This window comes from Petaurus breviceps, unplaced genomic scaffold (genome assembly GCF_028583685.1).
Source record: "Petaurus breviceps papuanus isolate PSGF00001 unplaced genomic scaffold, PetGlider_PUasm1.0 174, whole genome shotgun sequence".
Lineage (NCBI taxonomy): Eukaryota > Metazoa > Chordata > Mammalia > Diprotodontia > Petauridae > Petaurus > Petaurus breviceps.
In genome coordinates, this window is record NW_027185761.1 from 3,585,431 (window position 1) to 3,609,818 (window position 24,388).

Consider the following 24,388-nt stretch of genomic DNA (forward strand, 5'->3'; position numbering starts at 1 on the left):
TCTCTCTCTCTCTCTCTCTCTCTCTCTCTCTCTCTCTCTCTCTCTCTCTCTCTCTCTCTCTCTCTCTCTCTCTTTCTCTTTTTAAAACTAGATGGTACTGATTATTTTTATTATTTTCACAATTTACTTTATTTTCTTTTTTACTGGAGAACTGTTTTTTGCCATAACCACTTCTCCAAAAAACCCTAACCTCTCAATACTTTTATTTAACACAAAGAAGCAGTACACTTTTGTTTGGTTGAGATTCACCTATAAATGTCCTTCCTTTTCTCAATTACCTTAAAACAAGATGCAAATTCTAAAAAAAAATTGCCTTCCCACATCTTTGAAGCATGTGAACATGAAATAGCTTCTTGATCCTTTCATGAGACATGAAATTATTTACATTTATTAAGTTTCTGTTATGTAATGGATTTGCATACCAATTGCTTTGCTTATTTCTGTCTTTTACAGTAAGAATGATTCAGGGCCTTCCTTTCTGAAAAAAAGATACATTTTTTTTCATTGATAGTTAAGCTCGACTTTGCAGAATGTAATTGGATAGAAACAGATTTCCTCTGGCACTTTAAATATCACATTTAATTCTTTTATTTATCAAGGAAAAAGGACTAGTCTTGCATGATTCATATTATCTTTACTGGGTAATAGAAGATTTAGTATTTAGTGTAAAGTCTTAGAATTTGACCACAAGGTTTCTGGGTAGGTTAAAATGGAGGGTTTCCTTGGTCCCTAATTTGTGGATACTACTGATTTATACCAGTTCTCTAGGGGTCCATAAACTTGGATGGCAAGAAAAAAATGCATCTTTATTTTGATATAATTTGTTTCCTTTAAAATTCTTCATATTTTATTTGAAGCATTTAAAAACACTGTGTGAAGGAGACCAAAGAGTTCTCCATACAACCAAAAAGGTCCATAACACACACACAAAATTAAGCACTCCTGATATATTGATTTCATCCTCTATTTCCAATACTTCTGGTTAATTCTCTGGCATGGCTTCTTAAATATGTGACCAAGTTTTTAATTTTACCATATTCTCTCCAAATAATGCTCAATTTGTCTTTCCATATTTCAGTCTTCAACTTCTGAAGCTGTGATACATTAACATCTCAAGCATTTTTGTACTCTGTGCTCTTTAGATTTTATTCGATACTCTTTGTCCTCAAAGACAATGAGTTGATCTCCCAAGCAAATGAGAGGTTTAGGACAAGAGTCACAGAAGACGAGAAGGTTGTAGTTTGCATCAATGAAGAGAATATTCAAGTTGATGTTATTACAGATCCATCGGTGAATACTTTATTCCATGTCTACATTTGAGTTACAGATCTACTACTCTTATTTTTTTTTCAGACAGTCCACTACTATAGATTCTCCATTATTTGTTTTAGACTATCTCTCTTATGTTTGTCTTTTCAATTCTTCTTTAAGAACTTAGTTTCTGGTGTGGCTAGGTAGTGCAGTGAATAGCACTGGCCCTGGAGTCAGGAGGACCTGAGTTCAAATCCAGCCTCATACACTTAACACAAAAAACTAGCCATGTGACCTTGGGCAAGTCACTTAATCCCAAATGCCCTAACTTCCCCCCTCCAAAAAAAAAAAAGCAAAAAAACCCCAACTTATTTTCCAATCCTAAGATCTATCTTTTGTATCTTCCTTTAATTCCTGTATTAATCTTAAAAACTATTCTGTAGAGTCTCATGGGGCAGTGAAGTAGCTCAATGCAGGACCTGGGAGTCAAGAAGACCTGAGTTCAAATCCTGCTCCAGACACTAAGTTGAGTGACCCTAAGAAAGACACTTAATGTCTCTCATTGCCTCTGTTTTCTCATCTGCAAAATGGAGACAATAATAGAACCTACCTCACAGGGCTGTTATGAGAATAACATGAATTAAAATATGTCAAGTATTCTGCAGACCTTAAAGCTCTATTTAAGTCCTAGTTCTTCCTCCTCCACCTCCACCTTCTTCACCTTCTATTTAAAAATTATTCTTATTTCATTATAATTTGGTGGGTCTTGTTGCACTACGACCTTTTGTACAATGCATTCCTTTACTTTGCAGTCCTTATTTAATCTATTGTGAACTCTTTTGGGTCATTTACTTTTTCAGTTTGTTGATTTTTCTGTGAAGTTTTCCTTCTGATTTTTTTCTTTCCCCTCTTGGATTTTTCAAAGTTTATTTTTACTTTATCTGGCTCATTTTTTTTTCTCTTTTGAGGTCACTGAGGGGGCTGAAGCTTAGATATAACCTCTCACTAAGCAGTCTTTCTCAAGTGTTAGATTGGTCTTCTGAGATCTATCCCCTTGTCTTGTCTGTTTTATTTATAGTTGTATTTTTGGAATTAAATTATTCAGTATCTCTGAGAGCATCTTAACACTCTTGATCTCTTTTCCTCTTAAGTGTATCTAACTGGAGACATCTTTTTTTCTGGAAGTTTGATTTATGTTCTTCTAATGTATCTCTGCCTCGCACATAACTACTAGGTATCATGAATTCTAAGATGAAATGATTTACATTATTTATCAAAGGATCATAGATTTAACATCAGAAAGGATTTTAGAGATCATTGAACCCAACCTCTTCATTTTATATTTAAGTAAATAGAGGTACAGGTGGGTTAAATTACTTTCCAGGGATCACATATCTTATAAGTGTCTGAGGCAGGATTTGAACTCAAGTCTTCCTAAGTCCAAGTCTAGAGTCCTATCCAGTGTAATATCATGGTAATGACATTGCCCATCTCCGTGCTCCAGAACGTTGCAGAGTAGGTGCCAATCTGCATTGGCTGAAGAAATTTCCTTACTGGGAAATTCCCATACTAATAAAATCATAGGTCTGGTCCATATATGATCTCTTCACACACACATGCACACACACAGACACACACATGAATGACAGTCAGCTTGAGAGTCAGGAAGATCTGGTTTACACTCCGCTTCTGACACATCTTAGTTGTGTAACTCTGGATAAATCACTTAACCTCTCAGTTCCTGAGTATCTTAAGATGAATTAGAGAAAGACTGTGAATTTGCCTCAATAAATTGATTTCTTGTAGTGATTAAAAAAATAGGTACAGAGCAAAATATATAGAAATGAGGGAGGAAATGTATTAATATGAGAATTTCCTATGTACATAGCAGCTGGTTAACAAGTTAACCTCTCCAGGGAGCACACCACCTTGATGACAATACTCTTTTGCATAAAGCTTACTACTGTCCTCAAGCACTCTCTAAAATGCTCCTTTCTTCTCTTCTACTTATCTGAATTCTACTTAATTCTTTAAACCCTGGGTCAAGGCCCACTTTTGCCAAAGGCCCACCAGAAATGATCCTTTCCTCTTCTGAAGTCTCAATGTGCTTATTGTCTGTATTATCCGTCTAGCATTTACCATTTACACCTCATGAAAGCAGCTTCAGCTATATTATAAATCAGGAGTTGGTTCTTAACTTTGTGTGTGTCATGGCCTTCCTTTGGAAGAACCAAAGGGCATGTGCAAATCTTAAATACATCAGTACTTATATTACAAAGGAGCTATGATCTCACTGATGTGGGTCTTCCCTCCACAGTTGGAGATAACTGTACATCCCCATCTTCTTATATGTGGTTATTTTACACATGGCGGGCGGCTCAGTGGAAAGTTTGTCAGGCCTGCGGTCAGGAAGAATTTAATTCAAATTTGGCCTTGGACACCTACTAAAAAAAAATCTCGGCCTCAGTTCTCAACTGTAAAATGGGGGTAATAATAGCACCTACTTCCCAGAGTTGTGAGAATGAAAAAGATGATATCTGTGAAATGCTTAGCAAAGTGCCTGGTCCCCTGTAAGCGCTCTATAAATGTTAGCTCTTCTTCTTCTTCTTCATCATCATCATCATCATCATCATCATCATCATCATCATCATCATCATCATCATCATCATCATCATCATCATCGGGTTGGGCTCCTGTGAATGCTCCACAAAGACCTATGCAATATGCTTCATACTTTCTTGGAGGTATTTTACATTCTGTGGAGATCTGCATGGTGGATGAGTTGTCTCTCTGTTAAACCTTGCTCTGGCAATAAGACCAGCCAGAATCCTTCATATAGTAATGTATAAAAGGCAATAGAGGCAGTCAGATGGCACAGTGGGTAGAGTGCTGGGCCTGGAGTCAGGAAGACCTTACTTCAAATCTAGCCACAGATACTTACTAGCTGTGTGACCCTGTGGGAAGTCACTTAACCTCTATTTACCTATGTGGTTCACTGGATAGAACAGTGGACCTAGAGTCAGGGAAACCTGAATTCAGTCCCAACCACAGACACTAGCTGTGTGACCCTGAGCAAGTCACTTACCCTCTGTCTTAACCCACCAGAGAAGAAAATGACAAACTACTCCAGTATTTTTGCCAAGAAAACCTCACGGGCAGTATGATCCATGGGGTCATGAAGAGTTGGATGTGGCTGACCAGCAAAAAATAAAAGGTAATGGGAAAGGAGGAGATAATGACTGCTAGTTATCTCCTTTTTCCCCCACAACATAGGCACAAATTCTTTCTCTTTATGCACTGATCCAATGACTGCCACTAGTCTGAATTTTAGAGGACACTAGGAAAGAACAATCCCTCTCTTACCAGAGATGGGCTGCTTTGTTGTTTCTGGTAAAAAATTACGTACCTGATCCTAAAAATTTAGGTGGCAAATCTAAAATTTTAACAAGTTTTATTGCTTCCAGATCAGAGTGTATTTTTCTCATGAATTTTGTGTCTGTGAGTGAAATGGACTCAGTTTATTTGGTTGTGATGTGAGTAGACAAAGGATGGGGAATAATTATATATATATATACACATGCATACATGTATACATACATGTATACACATATATATTCATACATGCACACACACAGTTGATAACTGGCTTTGGCATCCAGGAGATCTGGGTACAAGTCCTTTGTCTTTTACATTGATTTTTCCCTAGAAGTGATGTGGGGTGACTAAAGGACATAACTGTATCACCTTGTGGCCTTGCCCAACAAGTCTTATGCCCCTAGAACCTCTGGAATGATACACATTCATGAACACGCCCTGATTTTACCATCATCCACCATTTCCACAAACACCGTTATTATGAGAGACAGTTTCATGTAGCAACAGCCTGGGAGTTAAAAAGACATGGGTTCAAATCTTAATTTCTGATAATGGCTATGACCTTGGACAAGTCACTTAACCTCAATGTGCATGAGCTAACTTTCTAGAATTTACCTACTAAGTAACACACTGACAGATCCCAACTGTAATCTGTGTCAAGTGGAGAGAATTATCAAATCAACTACTCCCTAAGTGGAGAATTTCACAGACTCTTTTCTGGTATTTCTATATCCCATTTCTTAAGCATAGGTTTTCGCTGAACTATATTATAGCCCATTTGTACCCTTGCTTAAAAGATGTACTTTTGCTGTGGGGACCAATTTGACAATATTGAAATTAACTAAATAATTTCACAGATCAAATTCAGATCATTTTCTTTCTTCTATAAAATTCTGGCCCCAACTCATCGCTCGTCTGCAATGTTTGTGTCAGTCACATGGACCGACGTAGCAGCTGAATGGACTAGAACAACGCCCATTGTTCAGGCCCAGCCTACTGGATGGTGAACCTTAAAGTGGTTATAAGTTCAAGTTGTACAGCTGAAAGGTAACCTCTCTCTTCTTGGTAAATGACTCTTGTCAGCAGGTTTATATAAGATGATACCAAATCAATTTGGAAAAATCCCAAATACAAAAAGAAAAATTCAGGGTCTGCTAATGTCTAAATGACAATGCAAGAACAAAAGAAGACTTGTGATACACAAGGAAATTATTGAAATTCCTGCCCCTCCAAGTCCTATATTTCTAAGTAAAATTTTCAGAAAAACTTCATATTATTTATTTTAAAAGTCAAAACCCAAGAACTTCAATTTTCTCATCAACTAGTCACATCACTGAAAATAAACTTCAGGATATGCCTGTTAGCAACAGTAGCATATAAATAATGTTTTCTAAACAAACATCTTATCTTTTTATGGAAGGAAGTCTATTAAGAAAGAACTGACGTTCTTCCCCAACACTACCAAACAAAAATACATTTCTGGGTTCTTTTCCCAGAAACCTGTAAATGATATTTTTAAGAATATTATTTTTTTTTACAGCAATGCTGAAAAAACAAACAGACTGAAGTAAGTTCATCTGTACCACAATAAGGACAAATCTGGCTACTCTATTCATTCTTTAAAAAAAAAATTTTTGGGAGGCAGGGCAATTGGGGTTAAGTGACTTGTCCAAGGTCACATGGCTAGTAAGTGTTAAGTGTTTGGACTCAGGATTTGAACCAGATACTCCTGCCTCCAGGGCTGGTACCTAGCCACCCCTTCATTCTTAATTATAACAATAATAATAGTAAAATTAAGTAGATTCTTCATGGACTAGATCCTCATGAAGTCAACCAACAAAATTCTAACAAAGAAGCACTGAACAAATAACTATTTTATGGAGTTAAAAAAATAGGAATGGAGGGTTTTACGATGGCAGTTCAGGATTATTTCATTGTCATAAGAAATTACAGAAGGATTATCTGGAGATTATGCAAAGAAATGACAGAAATGGTGAAATTCATTATTGGAGATAACCTTAGGCACAAATCTGACTATGTGACTGCCCTAATTAACCAACTCCAGGGGCTTCTTATAGTTCTAGGACAAACACAGGCCTCTCATTTGTGCTTTTGCAGCCCTACAGAAGCTACCCTTACTCTCTTTCCAGGTCCACTGGACATTACTCCTCCACCTGCTTTCTGCAAAACAAGGTGGTGGAACTCAGAGCCTCTGTGGACCCTTGTGCTGGATCTATGATTCTTTGAGATGTGGAAACTGAAGCTAAAAGCACATGTGTGCCTAGAGACACACATCTGCTAAGTATTTTAGGCAGGATTGGAAGTAAGGTTTTCGTGATTCCAAGTCCATCGTTTTATCCATCATTCATCTCAGAGAAGATATGTTAGTAGCAGTATAATGGCAGTAATGTTTTTTAGATTTCTCCTCATTTTATACTCCCAACACTAGCAGATTAAACTAGTCTATATGCTGTGCATTCTATGTTAGGAAGTGGGATGTAGAAAAGTGTCTTCAGTAAGTCATTTATTCAACAAATATTTACCAGTGCACCAGGCTCCATCCTGGGGAGAATAAGACAATTCTAGTAGGGCAAAATAAGTCACATAAAATAACTATAATGCAAATCACAAAAGTGTTTAATAAAATTACAAGGTGACGTGAATTTAGGGGAAAGAGAAATAATTCCTGGTTGGGAAAGGATATGAGGGAAGGTTACATGGGAGAGGTGGCATCTGTGTTAAAATCTCTCCTTGCAAAACCTTTATTGTCTACAAGGAGAACCATTTTATAGGATGCACAGCAACAGGGAAAATAAGTCTAGTGTGTGTGCTAATAGTTTTTTTTAATAAGAAACTTTCTTCACTAGTCAGAATTCCCAACTAATTCTACTTACTGTGTACTGTTTCTCATTGTAGATGATTTTGCTCAGTTACCAAGGAAGACAGGATTGAAAAACTGGAGAAAATGAAACTATAATGATGTAGTTATATATATGCTTCCCATTCTAGAAACACATCTTATACAAAGAAACCCTAAAACAACCCACTTTGAAGTAAAACTATTCTTTATTTTGTTATTGTTAAAAAGGAAACATCATTCCCCAAATAAAAACAAATGCGAGAGTAGTAAGTCAGAGTAACTGTCATAAATATTGCTTCTTTTTTTCTTCTACTACTACGTAACTAGCTAGATAGCATTCGCATCACACTTTTAGGTTTGTCAAGTGCTTTACATGTTATCTCAATTGATTCTTAAAACAGTTTTGGGAGGTAGGTACTAATAGTATCCCCATTGGACATATGAGGAAACAGGCACAGAGAAGTTGAATGAGTTGTCTGGGGAGAAGGTCAATTAGTAAGAGTCTGGATCAGAATTTGAACTCAGGTTTTCCTGACTCTAAGCGCTATGTTCTATCCACTGGACCATCTAGCTCCCTCTGTTTCGTAGCTAGGTAACAAACACCTGATAAATTGAATGGAGGCAGTGCAGCATATGTAGTGTGAGGATTCTTAATCTGGGGTCTCTGAAGAAATTTCAGGTCTGTGAACTTCCACAGAAATTTTCATTTCCATAGAAACGGTTTCCTTCGTAATCCTATGTATTTTATTTTATGCATTGTAAACTCTATTCTGAGAAGGGGCCAATAGGCTTCACCAGCATGCTCACAGGGTCCTATGATACAAAACAAAGTCTGGATTTCAGTCCTACATCAGATTTCTCTCATGGGAAGTCATTTAAGGTCTTTGAAGTCTGATGTTATGAGGCAGCCAAAGTGAATGAAAATGATACACTACAGGGATATTTTAGAAAATCTAAAAAACGGGCTTTTTTGTTTTCTTTTTATCATTTAATCGAAATTGCTGCTAAAGTACTGTATTAACTGTATCTAAGTTTCTTTATATGTCATAGCTGAAGCATCAATGAGGAAGGCAAAATAAAGCTAACATGAGGAACTTTTTTCAACACGAAGAAAAAGGCATTTTCCTTAAAAAGAGAAAGAACTGGAGGTATAACAAACAGACTTGGGCTGTGAATGTCAAGGAGTTCCTTTTGATTTCAGGGTCAGAGTCCTATGGGTGAGGTTAAGAAGCTCTCTGGGTCACAGAGTTAAACTCTACTGAGTGTCAAGCATGCAAGCAATACAAAGGACAAAATGGGAGTTTTTTGTGGGGGTATCCAAAGAGGGTAATGAGGAAATTGCATAGTGAGTTGAGGGCCAAAGAGATATACCAAGGTTCTAATTTAGCCAGAGGTTATCTGCTTAAGAAAGGAACTATTACAGAAGAAGGGGTCCTGCATCCAAAAGCAGATGACCTGGGTTTAAATCATGGCTCTACCTGTGTGGTCAAGTCACTTGACCTCCCTGGGTCTCAGTTTCCTTATCTGTAACACAAAGTTTAGACTAGATGGTCTCTGAGGTCTCTTCTGATTCTAGAATTCTGAATCTAACCAAAAGTTATCATGCCAAAAACTTGAGGTCAATTTCTAAAAGTCAATAGGCTAGAGGTAGTGACCAAAAGGGGTCCCTAGCTTACTCAAAGATCAATTTGGGAATGATAATAAAACAGGTAAAGAGAAGCCTGGAGAATACTGAAGGAGATGATATAAAGGATAGTGGAAAAAAGCCAACTAAGGAGGAATAAATCAACTAGTGTGAAAATTTAAGTGTATTTTTCATACTTCTTTTGAGATGTCACTGTGGAAAGCTGAGATTCAAATAGTTATGGGTATCATGGTTTAATGGAAAATTAAAACATACATCACACCAAGCAGTCAGCTTTCAAAATAAATAATAAAGTAGATCTCTTGCCCCTGGATGACTCATATATTGTCTTGGGTAGCCAAGAGTCCCACCCGCCCTGACCCCCAACCTGCCCAACTCTTAGGAAATGCTGGAGACCGATGTGTGTGGCACAATACACGGCAGACTTAGAAAAAACATTTCTTTGAAGCATTTTTTCCCCCATGGTACATTTTTAAGCCTTGAAAAGCACCATTGTGGAACAGAATGAAAGACTTCCCTATCCACTGGGAGTTCGGGGGTTTGGGTGTTTCAAAGAGTATGCGTGTGCGATGTGAAGGTAGGGAAGGAAGAGAAAGCCAAAGAAAGGGGGTGGGAGAAGGAATCAAAGTGCTTAAGTCTGTCTCAGAGGGCAAGAGTCTATCTTACAGGTGCTTCCTTCATCACGTAATGTTTTAATCACCTGCAAAGATGCTGTGTTCCTTTGAAGAGCATAAAAAGGGAGGCCCCCCCCCCACTTTTTTTAAACATTGGGCAGCACAAAAGGTCATTATGTAAACAGATAAACTCAATTCCCAAAGATAGTCTTGGATTTCTTAAGACTCTGAATCAGCTTTTTTCAATTACTTTTCTCAGTTTCATTCATTTTGAGCACCTGAAAATAAGGATTAATTCCATATCAGCCCAGGGTCGTTGAGAGCTGCTCACTATCAGGAGTTAATGCAAACAAGTTAGCTCTGAAGTCTTATCGTGTAGAAATCAGATTTATAGCAAATATTCCAAAGAAATAGCACCAGGACTCTTAAATATGCACAAGTAAAGCAGGTCACCAACAGGTGAGTATAAGGATCAGCTCAAACATCTTGAATGGTAAAGGTATGGATTTCTCACATCATAATAGTTAAGCATTACTGCATAAATACCACATAGGTAGTCTAGCTCTTAAAGTTATTGGGATGTATGTGCTGACTTCCTGGTGCATCTACACTTGTGACATTCAGCCTGAGCTTACACAGGTAGAATTACTGTACAATGAGGTTTAGTACTAACCCTTCATATGAATCCCACTAAAAGGAAAAAAAAAAGGATTGTGTCATGTAGTGGCTGATGGAAATAAGCAAATTCAGAGGAATCCAAGAGTAAAGGCTGCTTAAGCTACATTACCATAAAGGAGTGCAATGGTTTAGCAACCCAGACAATCTGCTGTAAACCACAAGAAATTAAAACACTTAAGTAAAAGATCCAGATCCATTCTGATTTAGAGTGAATCTGCATTCTTGTCCTAACAACATGATACAAGCAATGATGAAGCATCACACAGAGACCTTCTGACATTCCAGAACCACCAATTCTAGCTTCAAACAAGCCATATTCTCTTTACCTTTTCTGACATCTTGTCTTGCCCAATTGCCTCAGTGCTGGGCAACGATGGTGTTGCTGATGGTGTCACTGATGGTGTTGCTGATGGTGGAGGAGGTGCTCTCCGCTTCTTTATGTCTGATGACACTCCTGAGATGTTGCTAAGGGAGAGGGATGGACCCAATGTAAGGGAACGAGAATTCACAGATGGGGAGTTGGGTGTTGTTAAGCAGCCCTGAAAAAACAAGCAAGCAAACGAAACCAAAAATGAGTTAAAATATTATTTTCTAGGAAGCTGCATTTTAAAAATTCAGACTATTTGTTTCTAGTTAATATTTATTTTTATCAGACTGTAGCTTCTCTGGTGACATGATAGTAGCTCACATATGACAAAGGACTTTTCCTAGTTTTATTTTCATTGTTGTTGTTTAGTCATTTCAGTCATGTCTGACACTTTTTGGCCCCATTTGGGGTTTTCTTGACAAAGATACTGGAAAGGTTTGCCACTTCCTTCTCCAGCTCATTTTACAGATGTGGAACTGAGGTAAACAGGGTTCAGTGACTTGCCCAGGATCACATAACTAGTAAGTGTCTGAGGCTGGATTTGAACTCAGGAAGCTGAGCCTTCCTGACTCCAGGCCTGGTGCTATCCACTAGTTACATACCTGGGGTAGGGGGTCACACAACTAGTATCATAGGTTCAAAACCTGGATTTTAGATGTCTTCTAATGCAACCTCTTCAATTTCTTAATAGGAAACTGAAGCCCAAGGACATCAAATGATTTCTTTAACTTCACTCAAGTAGAATTTAAACCCAGGACCTGCAGTTTCTGAGTTAGTGTTTTTCCCATTGTACCACAAGAACCTCCTAACATATAGTAGCCAGTCATTCAACAAGCATTAATTAAATACATACTGTATGCCGGGCACAGTACATCCTAAGGATATAAAGAAATGTAAAAGGCAGTCAGTCCCTGCTTTCAAGGAGCTCACAGTCTAATGAAGGAGATGTGTGCAAGTAGGTTATCTACAGGATAACCTCAGAGATAATCAATAGAGGGAAAATACTTCCCACTAGCATTAAGGTCTGATAAAGGTTTCTTGTATAAGGAAAGATTCTAGCTAGGATTTAAAGAAAGCCAGGGAAGGTAGTAGTAGATATAGGGACTCAGAGAAATCCAGGTCTGGATTTCACATGCCAGTGAAAATGCTTGCAGTTGGAAGATGGCATATCTTTTGCAAGATAAAGCAAGGGGGCCAGTGTTACCAGACTGTAGAATATGTGGGGGGGAAAGAATAAAAAAAGACTGGAAAGGTATGAGGAGGCCAGATTATGGTTTGAGTGCCAAGCAGAGGATTTTATATTTGACTCTAAATAAACTAGGATAGGATAGTTTCTCAGGTGGAGGGGCAGAGGGAGGAAGGGGAGGGCTAAATGGCCATACCTATGCTTTAAGAAGATCATTATGACAGAGGAGTGGGGGATGGGTTGGATTTAACTTCTAACTAAGGTGTATTCTTCCTAGATAGGGCATATTTAAGTATAAATGGTTGGCTAATGTTATGAATGACATCCTTCACCACTATCCCCAACAACTAACCTGTCAACCAGGATGTGCCCTAGAAAGTGAATAGTAAACTCAGACAGCAGTTTAAAATGCTTCAAAGCATACTTTTCTATGAGATAATTTACACAGAAATAACTTGAGATCCATCATAAGTAAAATAGGAAAGGTATCATCACCACCTTCCCCAAGTACATAAATTGCCTCCCAATATTCTCTCCAATTTTTTAAAGTTGTGAACAGACAACTCTATCACATGAGTATTGAGCTATAAATAATGAGTATATATATGCTAGACTTAAGTCTGTGATCAAATAAAACTTGTTACAAAGTTAATCTGACATATATTTAATACTACAAATAATTATTTTTGTCCCACATAGTAATTAAGCATTAATAATTGTCCCCTGGGCTCTTCAAAGATCAAAAGCACTTGTCATTTTACCTTCATGAAATTCCAGTTCTTTCCCTTTATAGAAGGCAGAAGTATGGCAGAGTCAACTGGGTATCTAGACTGAAGGCCAGGAAGATCTGGATTAAGCTAATTCCCCGCTCTAAAGCTTACTGACTCCGGGACCCTGGCAAATTATTTAACCTTTCTCAGCCCGAGTTTCCTCCTCTAGAAAATGGGGGCCATAATACCTGTACCATTTATTTCATGGGGTTGTTAGGAAGGTCAAGTGAAAGAATGTACATACGTAAAATGACCTGCAAATCTTAAAAACGTTATCTAAAATAGGCATCGTTGCATCCTACTGCCAACATGCTGAAGCTAAAGTGTGACAGGGATCTCTTGTAACACTCAATAAGAGATGGCCTAAGACTGAATGAGTACAGCAGAAGCTGGGTAGAGGGTTCGGTTCTGTCCTGTTGGGCTGAGCAAATTCAATGGAAATAAAAAATTATGACAAAATCATCTACCATAAAACAGTATAATAAACCATTCCCTGAATGTTCTTTCATTGTACTCCTTTTGATAAATTGAAGGAGAAAGGAATCAAATGACATGTTTCAGATCACATACTGAGGTAGTATACAGGAAATCAATCTTTAAAAATCGTCCAATGTCTACATTAGACGTCTTAGAAAGAATTTCACAAATGTTTTCAAACATTCAAGTTCTGTATAGACAGGTTCCATTTCAAACACAAAATCATACAATTTTTCGTGTTTTTCTTATATTCATTTCTGACATTTACATAGTAATGGTGTAAACTCCAAAAGATGTATGTATAAAGCAAAAGTATATATAGACAAGATCATTTTAGAGTATAAATTACATTATGGTCCCACTAAATGAGGTCATTTTAAATAACTAGAAGAGATACAGGATTATTTATCTAGAGCTAGAAGGACCTAGGCAGCTAGTTCAACCCCTCTCCATTCTGCAGTTGAGAAAACTGAGGCCCAAGGAAATTAAGCTACTTACTTGAGAAATTAGTATTGTCAGAGGTGGGACTGGAATCTTGGTCCACTCCAGTGCTTCTCACTAAATCATGCTGCCTCCGTGTTGTGTTATGTTATATGATTATACGCCCTATTAATCATTTCAATTTGAATATTTACATAGGCCTATTCTGTCACACAGATTACCTCCTATGAATTTGTCTCACAAGAATGACCCTAAATTTAGATACCCCAATGACCCAGTTTAGTCATCCTTAAACCAGGAAGTTATGCAAATCATAATAGTTTTTTAACACTGGCATTTCAATAGTTGTAATCAGACATTCTATAGATGACTGGCCTGCCTTCTTTTATGGGAAAACAACTCCTTATTGTCTCTTAACATACTTTTTTTTAACATAAAAATCATTCATGATTGGTAATATTATTAAGACAATGAACTGGACCCAAGACTGAACAGAAAGACATCAAGGTTAAATTGCATTTGGGAAACTAAAAAATACTCTCTGAAGCATCTTAAGCTGCTTTTGTCGGTCAGTTGTTTTTCAGTCAGGTTTGACTCTTCGTGACCTCATTTTTGGGGTTTTCTTGGCAAAGATACTGGAGCTGTTTGACGTTTTCTTCTCCAGATCATTTTGTAGATGAGGAAACTGAGGTAAACAGGGTTAAATAACTTGCTCAGGGTCTCACCGCTAATAAGGGTCTGAAGCCACATTTGAATTCATGAAGAGGAGTCTTCAGGACTGCAGATCTAGTGCTCTAGCCACTGTGCCACAGAATGATCGATGAAGCAAACTACAATGGAGAGACATGTAGTATGTCCATATGGGTATAAAGAAATCACAGAATATTGCCAACCATGAATGAATCGTTAAGAGACAGTAAGGAATTGTTTTACCAAAAAAGAAGGTAAGCCAGTCATCTATAGAATGATACGTCTGGCCAGACTGTTTCGTGGTGACCATAAAATATTAACAGAACCCAACGAAGAATCTCTAGGATACTTGGGTACATTCATTATGAAAGATTAATGGGAAGACAGAGACAACAATTGCCAAGATAGTAGGGAATGAATGGGCTGTGATAAGTACAAGATCACAGATCTGTTGAAGCATTATTTCTTGAATAAAAGGATAAAAACATTATACAAATATACTGCTAACTGAATGAGTGAATTATTTATGAGAAATGTGCTACACATAATTTTTTCATTCATTTAAGGATGTCATGAAATTCATTTCCCCCCCCCTTCACTTTGCAAGGACATTGGATGGACTTATTATGAAGTATTTATGATAAGTAGAAGGCTTATCTTCCCGAATTCAAATTTGACCTCAGATACTAGCTGTGTGACCCTGGGCAAGTCACAATCCCGTTTGCCTCAGTTTCCTCATCTGTAAAAAATAAAATAAAAGCTGGAGAAGGAAATGATAAGCCACTCTAATATCTCTGCCAAGAAAACCCCAAATGGGATCACAAAGAGTCAAACAGGACTGAAACCACTGAACAACAAAAACAAAAGAGATAAGAGCTATCCAACATTAGAGGGCGTGAACAGGCTCAGATTGGCGTTGATGAAGAGTATACAGATACTAATTAGCTCACTAATTCACTGAAGCACTGAACACCTTATTATATACTTCTGTATTGGTTTGGTGTTTTAATACAGTATCCTCTATATTATATGTATGCCTATATTGTATAAACTCACTGAGGAGGTCTACATACAGTGGTACTATTCAAAGTTGCTACCAGAATGCCAAACCCAATTAGATGTTTAATAAATATTTTTCGGCGTAACTAGGTGGCACAATGAATAGAGCACCGGCCTTGGAGTCAGATGGACCCGAGTTCAAATTTGGCCTCAGACACTTAACACTTACTAGCCATGTGACCTTGGGCAAGTCACTTAACCCCAATTGCCCTCCAAAAAGCAAAAATAATAAAATTTATGCTGCTAATGGTGGTGGTTTTACCGAGATGAACTAGTAGCCAGACAACAGACTCTTGAGGAACAACCACACTATTTTCTAGTCAAAGGGTCTGGCATGCCCATTATTAGCTACCCAGAACTGAACTGGTCTCTTGAGCCTTAGTGGACTTGGACCAATGACTGGTTCATACATGATGCAAATCAATCTCTCACAGGTTTACTCACAGCTCAACACAGTGACAATGAATTCGGAACACTGAACATTTATTATTTACTTGTTTATTCCACAAACAATTACCAATATTCCAACAAGAGTTTAAATGTTTATTGCATACTACGCACTATGCTAGATGCTAGAAGTGCCTATGGCACAAAAGTACCCCACGTCAGATTCTGGCAGAGATAGCAAGCTCAGATAGGACATTAGATGCTCTCTTTAATTATTCTCTGATATTGCTGAGGCCTTTGAAAAGTTGACTCAGTTGTTTCAATATCAACGCGAAAGGAAAGCCAGAGCATAGGCAATATGGCTCAGTTAGTCAAATACATCTGTTTTGAAAATTGCTTCCCCAGCTCCCCATTATTACTGTTTCCTTGGTTTTCTCGTGACACAAAGTGGCATTTAAAGGTCAGCAAGGAACAGAATGCTGTTTGCCTGCAAGAGTGATTTGGTTTCCTGTTCCCTGTCCACATTGGTCAATAAAAGTTTTTCAAAATGTCAAGTTCTTCTCTTGTATGGGTGTTGGAGCTAGGCCTCTCTTCCATAACGTGGTGCCAAAACCCACAGATTTCAACTGTCTTCTTAGGCAATTTCTTCACAGCTAATTTTTAAATGAAAATTCATCAATGTGATAGCTTTCAAAGCTAGAGCTCCTAGAAATGTGCATAGTAAAAGTAATGAGCAACAGAAAAAGGAAGACAGACTATAAAACCCTTTATACTCAGGATATACAAGAGTTGCTGCGCATCCAAGTAAACTGCCAGCAGAGTAGCTAGAGCTTTATAAATCGATACATCCATGATCTTGTTGCCCCCTCACCCCTTTCTATTTTGCTTGTCAATGCCTCTGCATAAGAACTATGGAGTGGGTCCACCTACTCGGCTGTCAGAGGGAAGAAAAAAATTAGAGTTTAATTTCGTTCTTCTTTAAACAATACAAAAATGCTTCATAACAGACACACTTTGGATCTGTATTAAACTCACATATTAAGTGAGGGAGGATAGGCAATTCTTCAGTCCTCTGACATCGTACATTAAGGGGACTTTATAAAAATGGCACTCCTCAGAGGATTGTGTCATTCCTTTCTCCCATTTTTTTCTTTCACTTTGACCACTGGCTGTGGTTGGAACCCTCCCTATGAGCCATCAAAATAAAACTGAGATTACCAGGGATGTGTCTATTATTAGTCTTAAAATTCCCCCTTTAGGAAATTGTAGGCTGCCAAGAATTTTCAGGGTGAATCTTTGTCTAGCAATTCTCTGCTCACTCTGGTCTAATAAACAGCTGAAGCCAGCTGACATCCAGAGGTGGAGATAAATCCCCACTGAGAAGGACATACATACAAAGATATGTATATACTTGAACTTGGGTCCTCCTGACCTCATCTCTTTGTGCTAGGCTGCTTCTCATACAGAGCTTTATGACATCTGAATGTAAATAAAAGTGCAAATTCTGTCAGTTCTAAGGATCTCAGGTCCATTAATTAATTTTCTCTTCCTTGGCTCTTTGCTATGACCTGTATAATTATGTTTTCCAGAATAAGAAAAGCAGACTAAGAAAAAATAACATGCCTGAAGGGAAACACACACGCGCACACACACACACACACACACACACACACACACACACACACACACATACAGTACCAGTCTAATCTTTCCATCAATTTCCACATCTCCATTGTTGTTTTTAATTACTTCTAATTCACATCGAAATAATCCAGGCATGTTTCATTTAAAGCTTGAGCATCAGGTAAAAAAAATCACAACCAAGCCTCATCCCTAGAATGGAGATCGTAACTAGATATTAACAATGGCTCGATAACCAGGCTTTGGGTTTTCTTTAAGGGTAGCATACCTGGACAAAGAGGCAGGGTTCTCTTCTTGGACCACTGGTAGGTAATAAGTGACCAATCTATAGCCACAGCTACCACAGGATGTTACCTCTGATAGTCACTTACATACTATCAGACTGAGCTGTGCTAAACAAGAGTCTCTATCCTGGAAATGGTTTTCCTATTTTCCCGAGGAATTAAGCTGGGAAGGGGGTCATCTATTGTCACATCTAGCGGTCTGAGGGAGAGAAGAAAGAGGCTACGTTGGAGGCTCTTGTAATATCAGATAGGGATTTTAGGAACTTTGATCTGTTTGTCCTGGTTTCTTCCCACAAGGCCTTGCTCATGGTGAGTGACCAACAAATACTTGCTGAATGAAGAAAGTGGTAAGATTCATAGGCTTCCAGTAGTTATACCTCACTTTGAATACTAGCGACATCCTGGTTGAAATCCCAAGGTTATCTAAGTTATAAACATAAGAGACCCTTGTCTAATTGGACCCCAAAGACTACACTATACTAGGACATATAGCATTTCAATAAGCGTGCATTTTTTGAACAATACTTAAGGCACTGTTTTAACTCTATTTCATTTATTATTTTAAATGAACTTTTGGGCTACGGTACCCTAAATCAGTACAGATTAGCATATACATACATAGAAATGCAGTACCATGAAGATGCAATAAAAAAGGTAGTAGTCAAGAGTTCCCGTTATCAAGTTAGATTCTTTAAACAGTGGCACCTTGAACCTTGAGAAAATTCACACACACACACACACACACACACACACACACACACACCCCTGAAATTCAAACCATGTAGAACCATATTGTTTTGTCATTTCAGTTGTGTCCAACTCTTCTTAATCCCATTTTGGACTTTTCTTAGCAAAGATACTGGATGGTTTGTCATTTCCTTTTCCAACTCATTTTTACAAATGAGGAACTGAGACAAATACAATTAAGTGACTTGTCCAGGGTCACACAGCTAGTAAGTGTTTGAGGGCGGATTTGAACCCAGAAATATGAGTCTTCCTAATTCCAAGCCCAGTGCTTTACCCACTACAACACCCAGCTGCCCTTGTAGAATATATCTGGACGGCTTAACAAGATTAAAAATTAAATACATTTAAGAATTTTACGCAATAAAATTATATTTTATTAATTATTTTAAAAAATTTCAGCGATTAAAAATGACATATTTTAAAAGGTCCTTTCCCCTCACTCCCAGATAATCCACATCTAGAATACATCACAGACCATTTAAATACACATCACACAATTTAAAAGTCGGTCTCATAGTCCAATCTTAGTATTCTAGATGAGAAACCGAGGTCCGCAGAGATATTATCCTTTGTCCCACGCCATATAGGTATTGCCAGAACCAGAACAAGAATCCAGGTCTCCTTACACTCTAGTCACTCCAGTAAATTACTTCCCTTTGTGGATTTAAAAAATAGAAAATAACAGAAAACACAAAAAGCTCCAGCATTTTTAGGGAAGCAGGTGTTGTGAAGGGTAAGGAGGAGGGAAGGCAGTGTGATGGGAGTGGCGGTCAGAATCTCTAACTTGACCGAATTGCCTTTTCTTCCTAAAACATGGTTTGGCTCTCTTCCAAGATACAACCACGGGATGTAAACCAGATCAGACAGACTGACAACATTATCCTTCCACCATTCAACAGGATCAGCTGAGCATGGCAGCATGGAGCTGTCAATGAGTCTGACAGCTTCATCTCAATTTCTGGTGGGAAATGAAAGAACGTGGGTTTCCATTCCATGGCTGCCAGCAAAGCACTAGGGGTCGGGGGCAGTCAAAGTTCCCTGCGCGGAAGGTTGCTTATTAATGGCATTTTCCCCCTTCTTATTCTCACAGAACAGCCTTTCCTGAGATGGGCATTCCTTCAGCTGAATACCCTCAGCCAGCATGCATGTTGGAGTTCTGGCATCCTGGGGATTTGCGTCAGTTCAGTTTAAATGGTGGACCTAGGACATAAACACCATGCCAGCTTATTTCAGCTCAAAGTTGCTGATAGGCAGAGAAAATGACTTTATGAATTCAGTTTTCATTGAGAGGTTTATGAGAAACAACAAGTCTCTTGGCCAAGTTCCTTGGTGGGAGTGCCTTAGAGATGGCATTTAAATTCTCAATGGGGAAAAATATGCTGAAGCTTCTTGGCTTGGGAGAGATTTTAACCAGGACAATGGTGAATTCCTGCTAACAGTTCCATGCTGTCTCTGATGGTTCTAACAACTGCATCAGGCATACTCTGAATAGATACTCTTTTGGTCATAGCTGAGAGTTTAAATATAAGCAAACAATGGTCAGATTGGAATGAATTAATTTTTAAATAATCTTGGAATGCAAAATTTAATGAACTAACTGAAACCAAGTAGAACACCGTCCTTAGAGTCCATACTGCTGGATCACCTTATATAAAGGTGAAACCTATTAACATAAACTGTTTTGTTTTTTTTTAGAATAGTTAACAGCAACAGTTTTAGGAAATGATTAGTTTCTAGAAATAAGGGGCAGCTAGGTGGTGCAATGGATAGAGTTCTGGGCCTGAAGTCAAGAAGACTCATCTTCCTGAGTTCAAATCTGATGTCAGACACTTATTAGCTATGTGACCCTAGGCAAGTCACTTAACCCTGTTTGCCTCAGTTTCCTCATCTGTAAAATGAGCTGGGGAAGGAAATGGCAAACCACTCTAGTATCTTTGTCAATAACATACCAAATGGGGTCAGGAAGAGTCAGAAACAACTGAAAAACAATATCCAGTAACATGTTTTGGGCCACTGGTAGAGCAGTGGATAGAGTTCTAGGCCTTAAATCAGGAAGACTTGTCTTTCTGAGTTCAAATCCGGCCTCTGACACTTGTTACCTGTGTGACCCTGGGCAAGTCACTTACCTCCATTTGCCTCAGTTCCTCATATATAAAATGATCTGGAGAAGAAAATTGTAAACCACTCCAGCATCATTTTTCCTCTCAACAGGATTATTAGAATCACTAACTTTTGGAGCTGGAAAGAATCTTGGAGATCTTCTATGACTGTTCTTTCCTCTTCCCCCTCCGCCATTTAATCATTGAGAATAAATCAATAGCTGGCACAGGGAGTCCTATTATTTGTTGTGGAAGAAGCGTGCCTTATTACCAAGGTGATTTATGCAACCTAAATTGTTCAATTTAGTATTATACGTTTGTTTTCTTAATTGCTGATCATACAGATCAGAAATCCCCAAACATGGAGGCCTCAGCAGTAAATTGTTCTCACAGGACTGTGTGAAAAGAGTTTTGCCTACCTCAAAACACTATATAAAATGTGAGCTTTTAGTAATATTATTCTGGGTTGGCTGCTGACACCATATAACCCCTTCCTACAGGGCTTGCCAAGATTCCCAGAAGGGAATATATAGAGATTACAGAAGATTCTATCCAAGAAAGGACAATTAGCCTTGAATGACAACCAATCACCAATGTTTGAAACAACTCCCTCTCCCAGCCCAATCTCGTGGCCCCACTCATTTTGGTGGTAACTAACCTCTTCATTAACACACACCATTTCATCATAGCGTAAGCTCTCTCACAGCATTCCCATGCATGATGCACATCTTCTGCTGGAACTCATTTTTTGTCTGCTTGGACTCTAACTTTTGGAGGATCTTCTTAGATCTCTTATTCATCTGCTTCCAGCTAGTACAAGATCTAGTTTATAACTCCCAGGAAATTGGGCAAATAGGGTGAATCAGAAACTCAAATGACAGACACCTAAGGAACAAAAGTGATTTAATGCACCTTCCAACTTGAGTTTGAATGCAACATGGTAAAGGGGAATGAATGCTGAACTTGGAGTGACAGGCCCAGGTTTTGAACACTAATGCTGACATTTACTATCACTGTGAACTTCAACAAGTCACTTGTTGGACTAGATGACCTCTGTGATTACTACAGTAGACAATTATACAGAGAGTCAACTCCATGGTAAAACCTAGGTTCCTCATTGGGAGCTCTCTATACTAATGGAATCACAGGCCCCGTCCTATCCCATCCTTCTAAATCTTTTCTTCATTCTATCCCATTAGTCCATGCATCCATCTGATAATAATGACTATGATCCTCAAAATCCATTGAATTTCTGATTCAAGGAAAATACGTTCATCAAATTGGAAAGCTTACAGTTCAATTTTGGAAACCTATATAGGCCTATAATACTGTACCAGTAAGAGCTTATTCTAACACACCATGGTCTCAAAAAAAGAAATGGGCAGCATAGTGAGATAGTCTTTGAAGGCTCTTATTCTTCTGGAATTTAGGATTTGTTAACTAAAACCTGTAGGGTTTTTCCTTTCCCTGAATTAAAATATAAATATATGTGGGCCACACAGCAAATGGAGAAAAAAAAAACAGGGAAGAATACAATTCACCTCTTGCCTAGGATCAAAAGTCACAACATGGCTAAGCTGTTGGAATTTTGTTGCCCTACTCATTCTTTAGAGGAGCTAGATGGTCCAGTGGATAGAGCATTGGACCTGGAGTCAGAAAAACCTGAGTTCAAATCTTGCCTAAGACACGTACTAACTGTGTGACCTTGGGCAAGTCACTTAACCTGTTTGCCTTAGTCTGGAAATGGCACTTACTTTTTGCTCTCTTTTTCCTTACCTTTGTGGACTCTCTGTACTCTATAATCCTTGCCTACTTAGGTACATGATATTCTTCTGTTCTTCCTAACTTTTGTTGTTTCCTGAACACTGCACCAAAGTCAGTCAATTAGTTTAGGAAATTATTTTTTGGGACACTACAAATACTGAAGTCTATTTATATGATTTTTAGTGGTTCATACTGACACTGAGTCTGTCAAAGCTGATAAAATTCCAGGTAAGAAATACCACTAGTGACCAAGAGCAGAGGGAAATTTCTGTTAAATAAAATCATCTCAGATTCACAAGAAACTTAAGAAATTATAACAAAAAAACCTTTAAAAATTGAAAGAAACAAATGCAAGGGTAACTAAATGTCTATTCTCATTCTCATTCACACCTCATTCACCTACAATGAGTGTAAATTCCTATTAATTAAGGAGTAGCATGATCCTAAAAGACTTTGTGAGTACTAATTTAATACCTCCATGAACAGCTAGAATTCAAAAATCCCTGACAGAAAGGGCAGATTTCAGACACCTGGATTTCTAGAAACTAAATTTGCATGTCAAGTCACGTTAAATAGCCCATGGTGATCTTTTAATGCCCTGTGGTTTAGTCAGTAGACTGTAGATATATGGCAAAAAGCTTCAAGGCAAATCTTTATTCCCTGAGGCCTTAGCCTGGACCAAAAGGGAATCTTTTCTTTACTTAAAAAATGCAAAGCCATCATAAGTACAAATCACTGTCGGGCATAATCTAGGGGATTCTGTCTTCCAGCAGCAAGTAGAGGGGAAAAGGAATGGCTTTGCTTCAATGGCAGCTGGCTTAAAGCATCATCAGGAGAAGAGGGGAAGGCTGAAGAGGTTTCCTTCCAGACACTACGGATACACCCCCCTCCTATCTCCCTGTCCCTCTCATCTGCCTAAAGGAGAGTGGCTTTCCAAGAAGTAGTCAGGAGTGCTTATCATGCTAGCCCATAGCCAGGCAAAGCGAATTGGCATTCTTGACATTCAATCCAGCTTATTTGCTGTGCCTGATTAACTTAAATCCAGGGAATAAAGGATTATATAAGAAAGTAATAACTATGAAAATCATTACTTGTTTTAAATATGCATCTCTTTTTCTTATCCCTATCTGCTATGGTATAAGTATGCAGCCATGTATTTTCTGAGTCTTGGATGAGATTCCATAGCTAAGTGTAATCTGACATGCCTAGATGCAAAGGGATTGAGGACCAGCAGGTATGAATGTTTGTTGGGGTGTGAGGTGGGTGTTAGGGAGGGGAGACAATATAATTTTTAGTTTAACGGGGCAAGATATGGATGGGCTTGCGGTCACCAAAATGTTTTTTTGTAGTGATCTTGGTATTTTCCACAAAATTCTATATAGTTCCTTTCCTTCTATTGCTTTTATTATATTACTTTTATTTTGTATTGTTTTACTTCATTAATATCATGGCATGGAAGTAACCTTGAGTTTCTAAAGATTATAGCAGAGAAATTCAAGGCCTGGCAGATCCTACCAAGCTGGAAAAAGCTTCAAATATTGATCCTTTGATGTACTGTGGATGTCTGTCACTAACCCAAGGGAAGTTAAAAGAGATTTATCACCAGAAGCTTGGCTACTAGGTACTAAATTTGTTTGGTCATAGCCATTCATAAAGACTTGGGGGCCTTGCCATCTTCACTGGGGGATGAAGTACCAAAAATACCTTTTACCCTTTTTTATTTTTTAAATTACCTGTACTAATGCTTTTTCATCTGATGCTGCAAGGTTCTTCCCCTTAGAGTTGTAAGTTTCTGCATTTCTTTGAACAACTTTTTTTTTTAAAGCAATTGGGGTTAAGTAACTTGCTCAAGGTTACAGGGCCAGGTGTTTCTGGGTGGGTGCTAAGTGTCTGAGCCCGGATTCGATCCCCAGGTCATCCCAACACTGGGGCCGGTGCTCTTACTCGCTTGCTACCTGGCCGCCCCACTTTAAACAACTTTTTGATGGTTTCCTACAACTCTGGCCAGGGAATGGAAAGATAATGTAAATTCTGGTGTTAGGAAAGACTGCTT

The 24,388-nt window shown here is 38.3% G+C and overlaps 1 protein-coding gene and 1 long non-coding RNA gene across 14 annotated transcripts in view; both read right to left on the bottom strand.

The window, feature by feature from the left end:
• LOC138157934 (uncharacterized) overlaps positions 1-10,743 on the bottom strand; it is a 32,719-nt gene extending 21,976 nt beyond the window's left edge. Inside the window, exon 1 of the long non-coding RNA XR_011167508.1 lies at positions 2,983-10,743. This is a non-coding gene — a long non-coding RNA (uncharacterized lncRNA). The remainder of the gene's footprint in view (positions 1-2,982) is intronic.
• The window catches only part of COBL (cordon-bleu WH2 repeat protein), a 371,034-nt gene that overhangs the window by 146,643 nt on the left and 200,003 nt on the right, over positions 1-24,388 (bottom strand). For 12 of the 13 annotated variants that reach the window (XM_069083710.1, XM_069083720.1, XM_069083712.1 and 9 more), the window contains one exon: positions 10,750-10,962. In XM_069083710.1, coding sequence (XP_068939811.1) covers positions 10,750-10,962 — 213 coding nt within the window. Of the gene's footprint in view, positions 1-10,749; positions 10,963-21,229; positions 21,457-24,388 lie in introns of all 13 variants that reach the window. The other variant, XM_069083721.1, reaches the window with a different exon arrangement.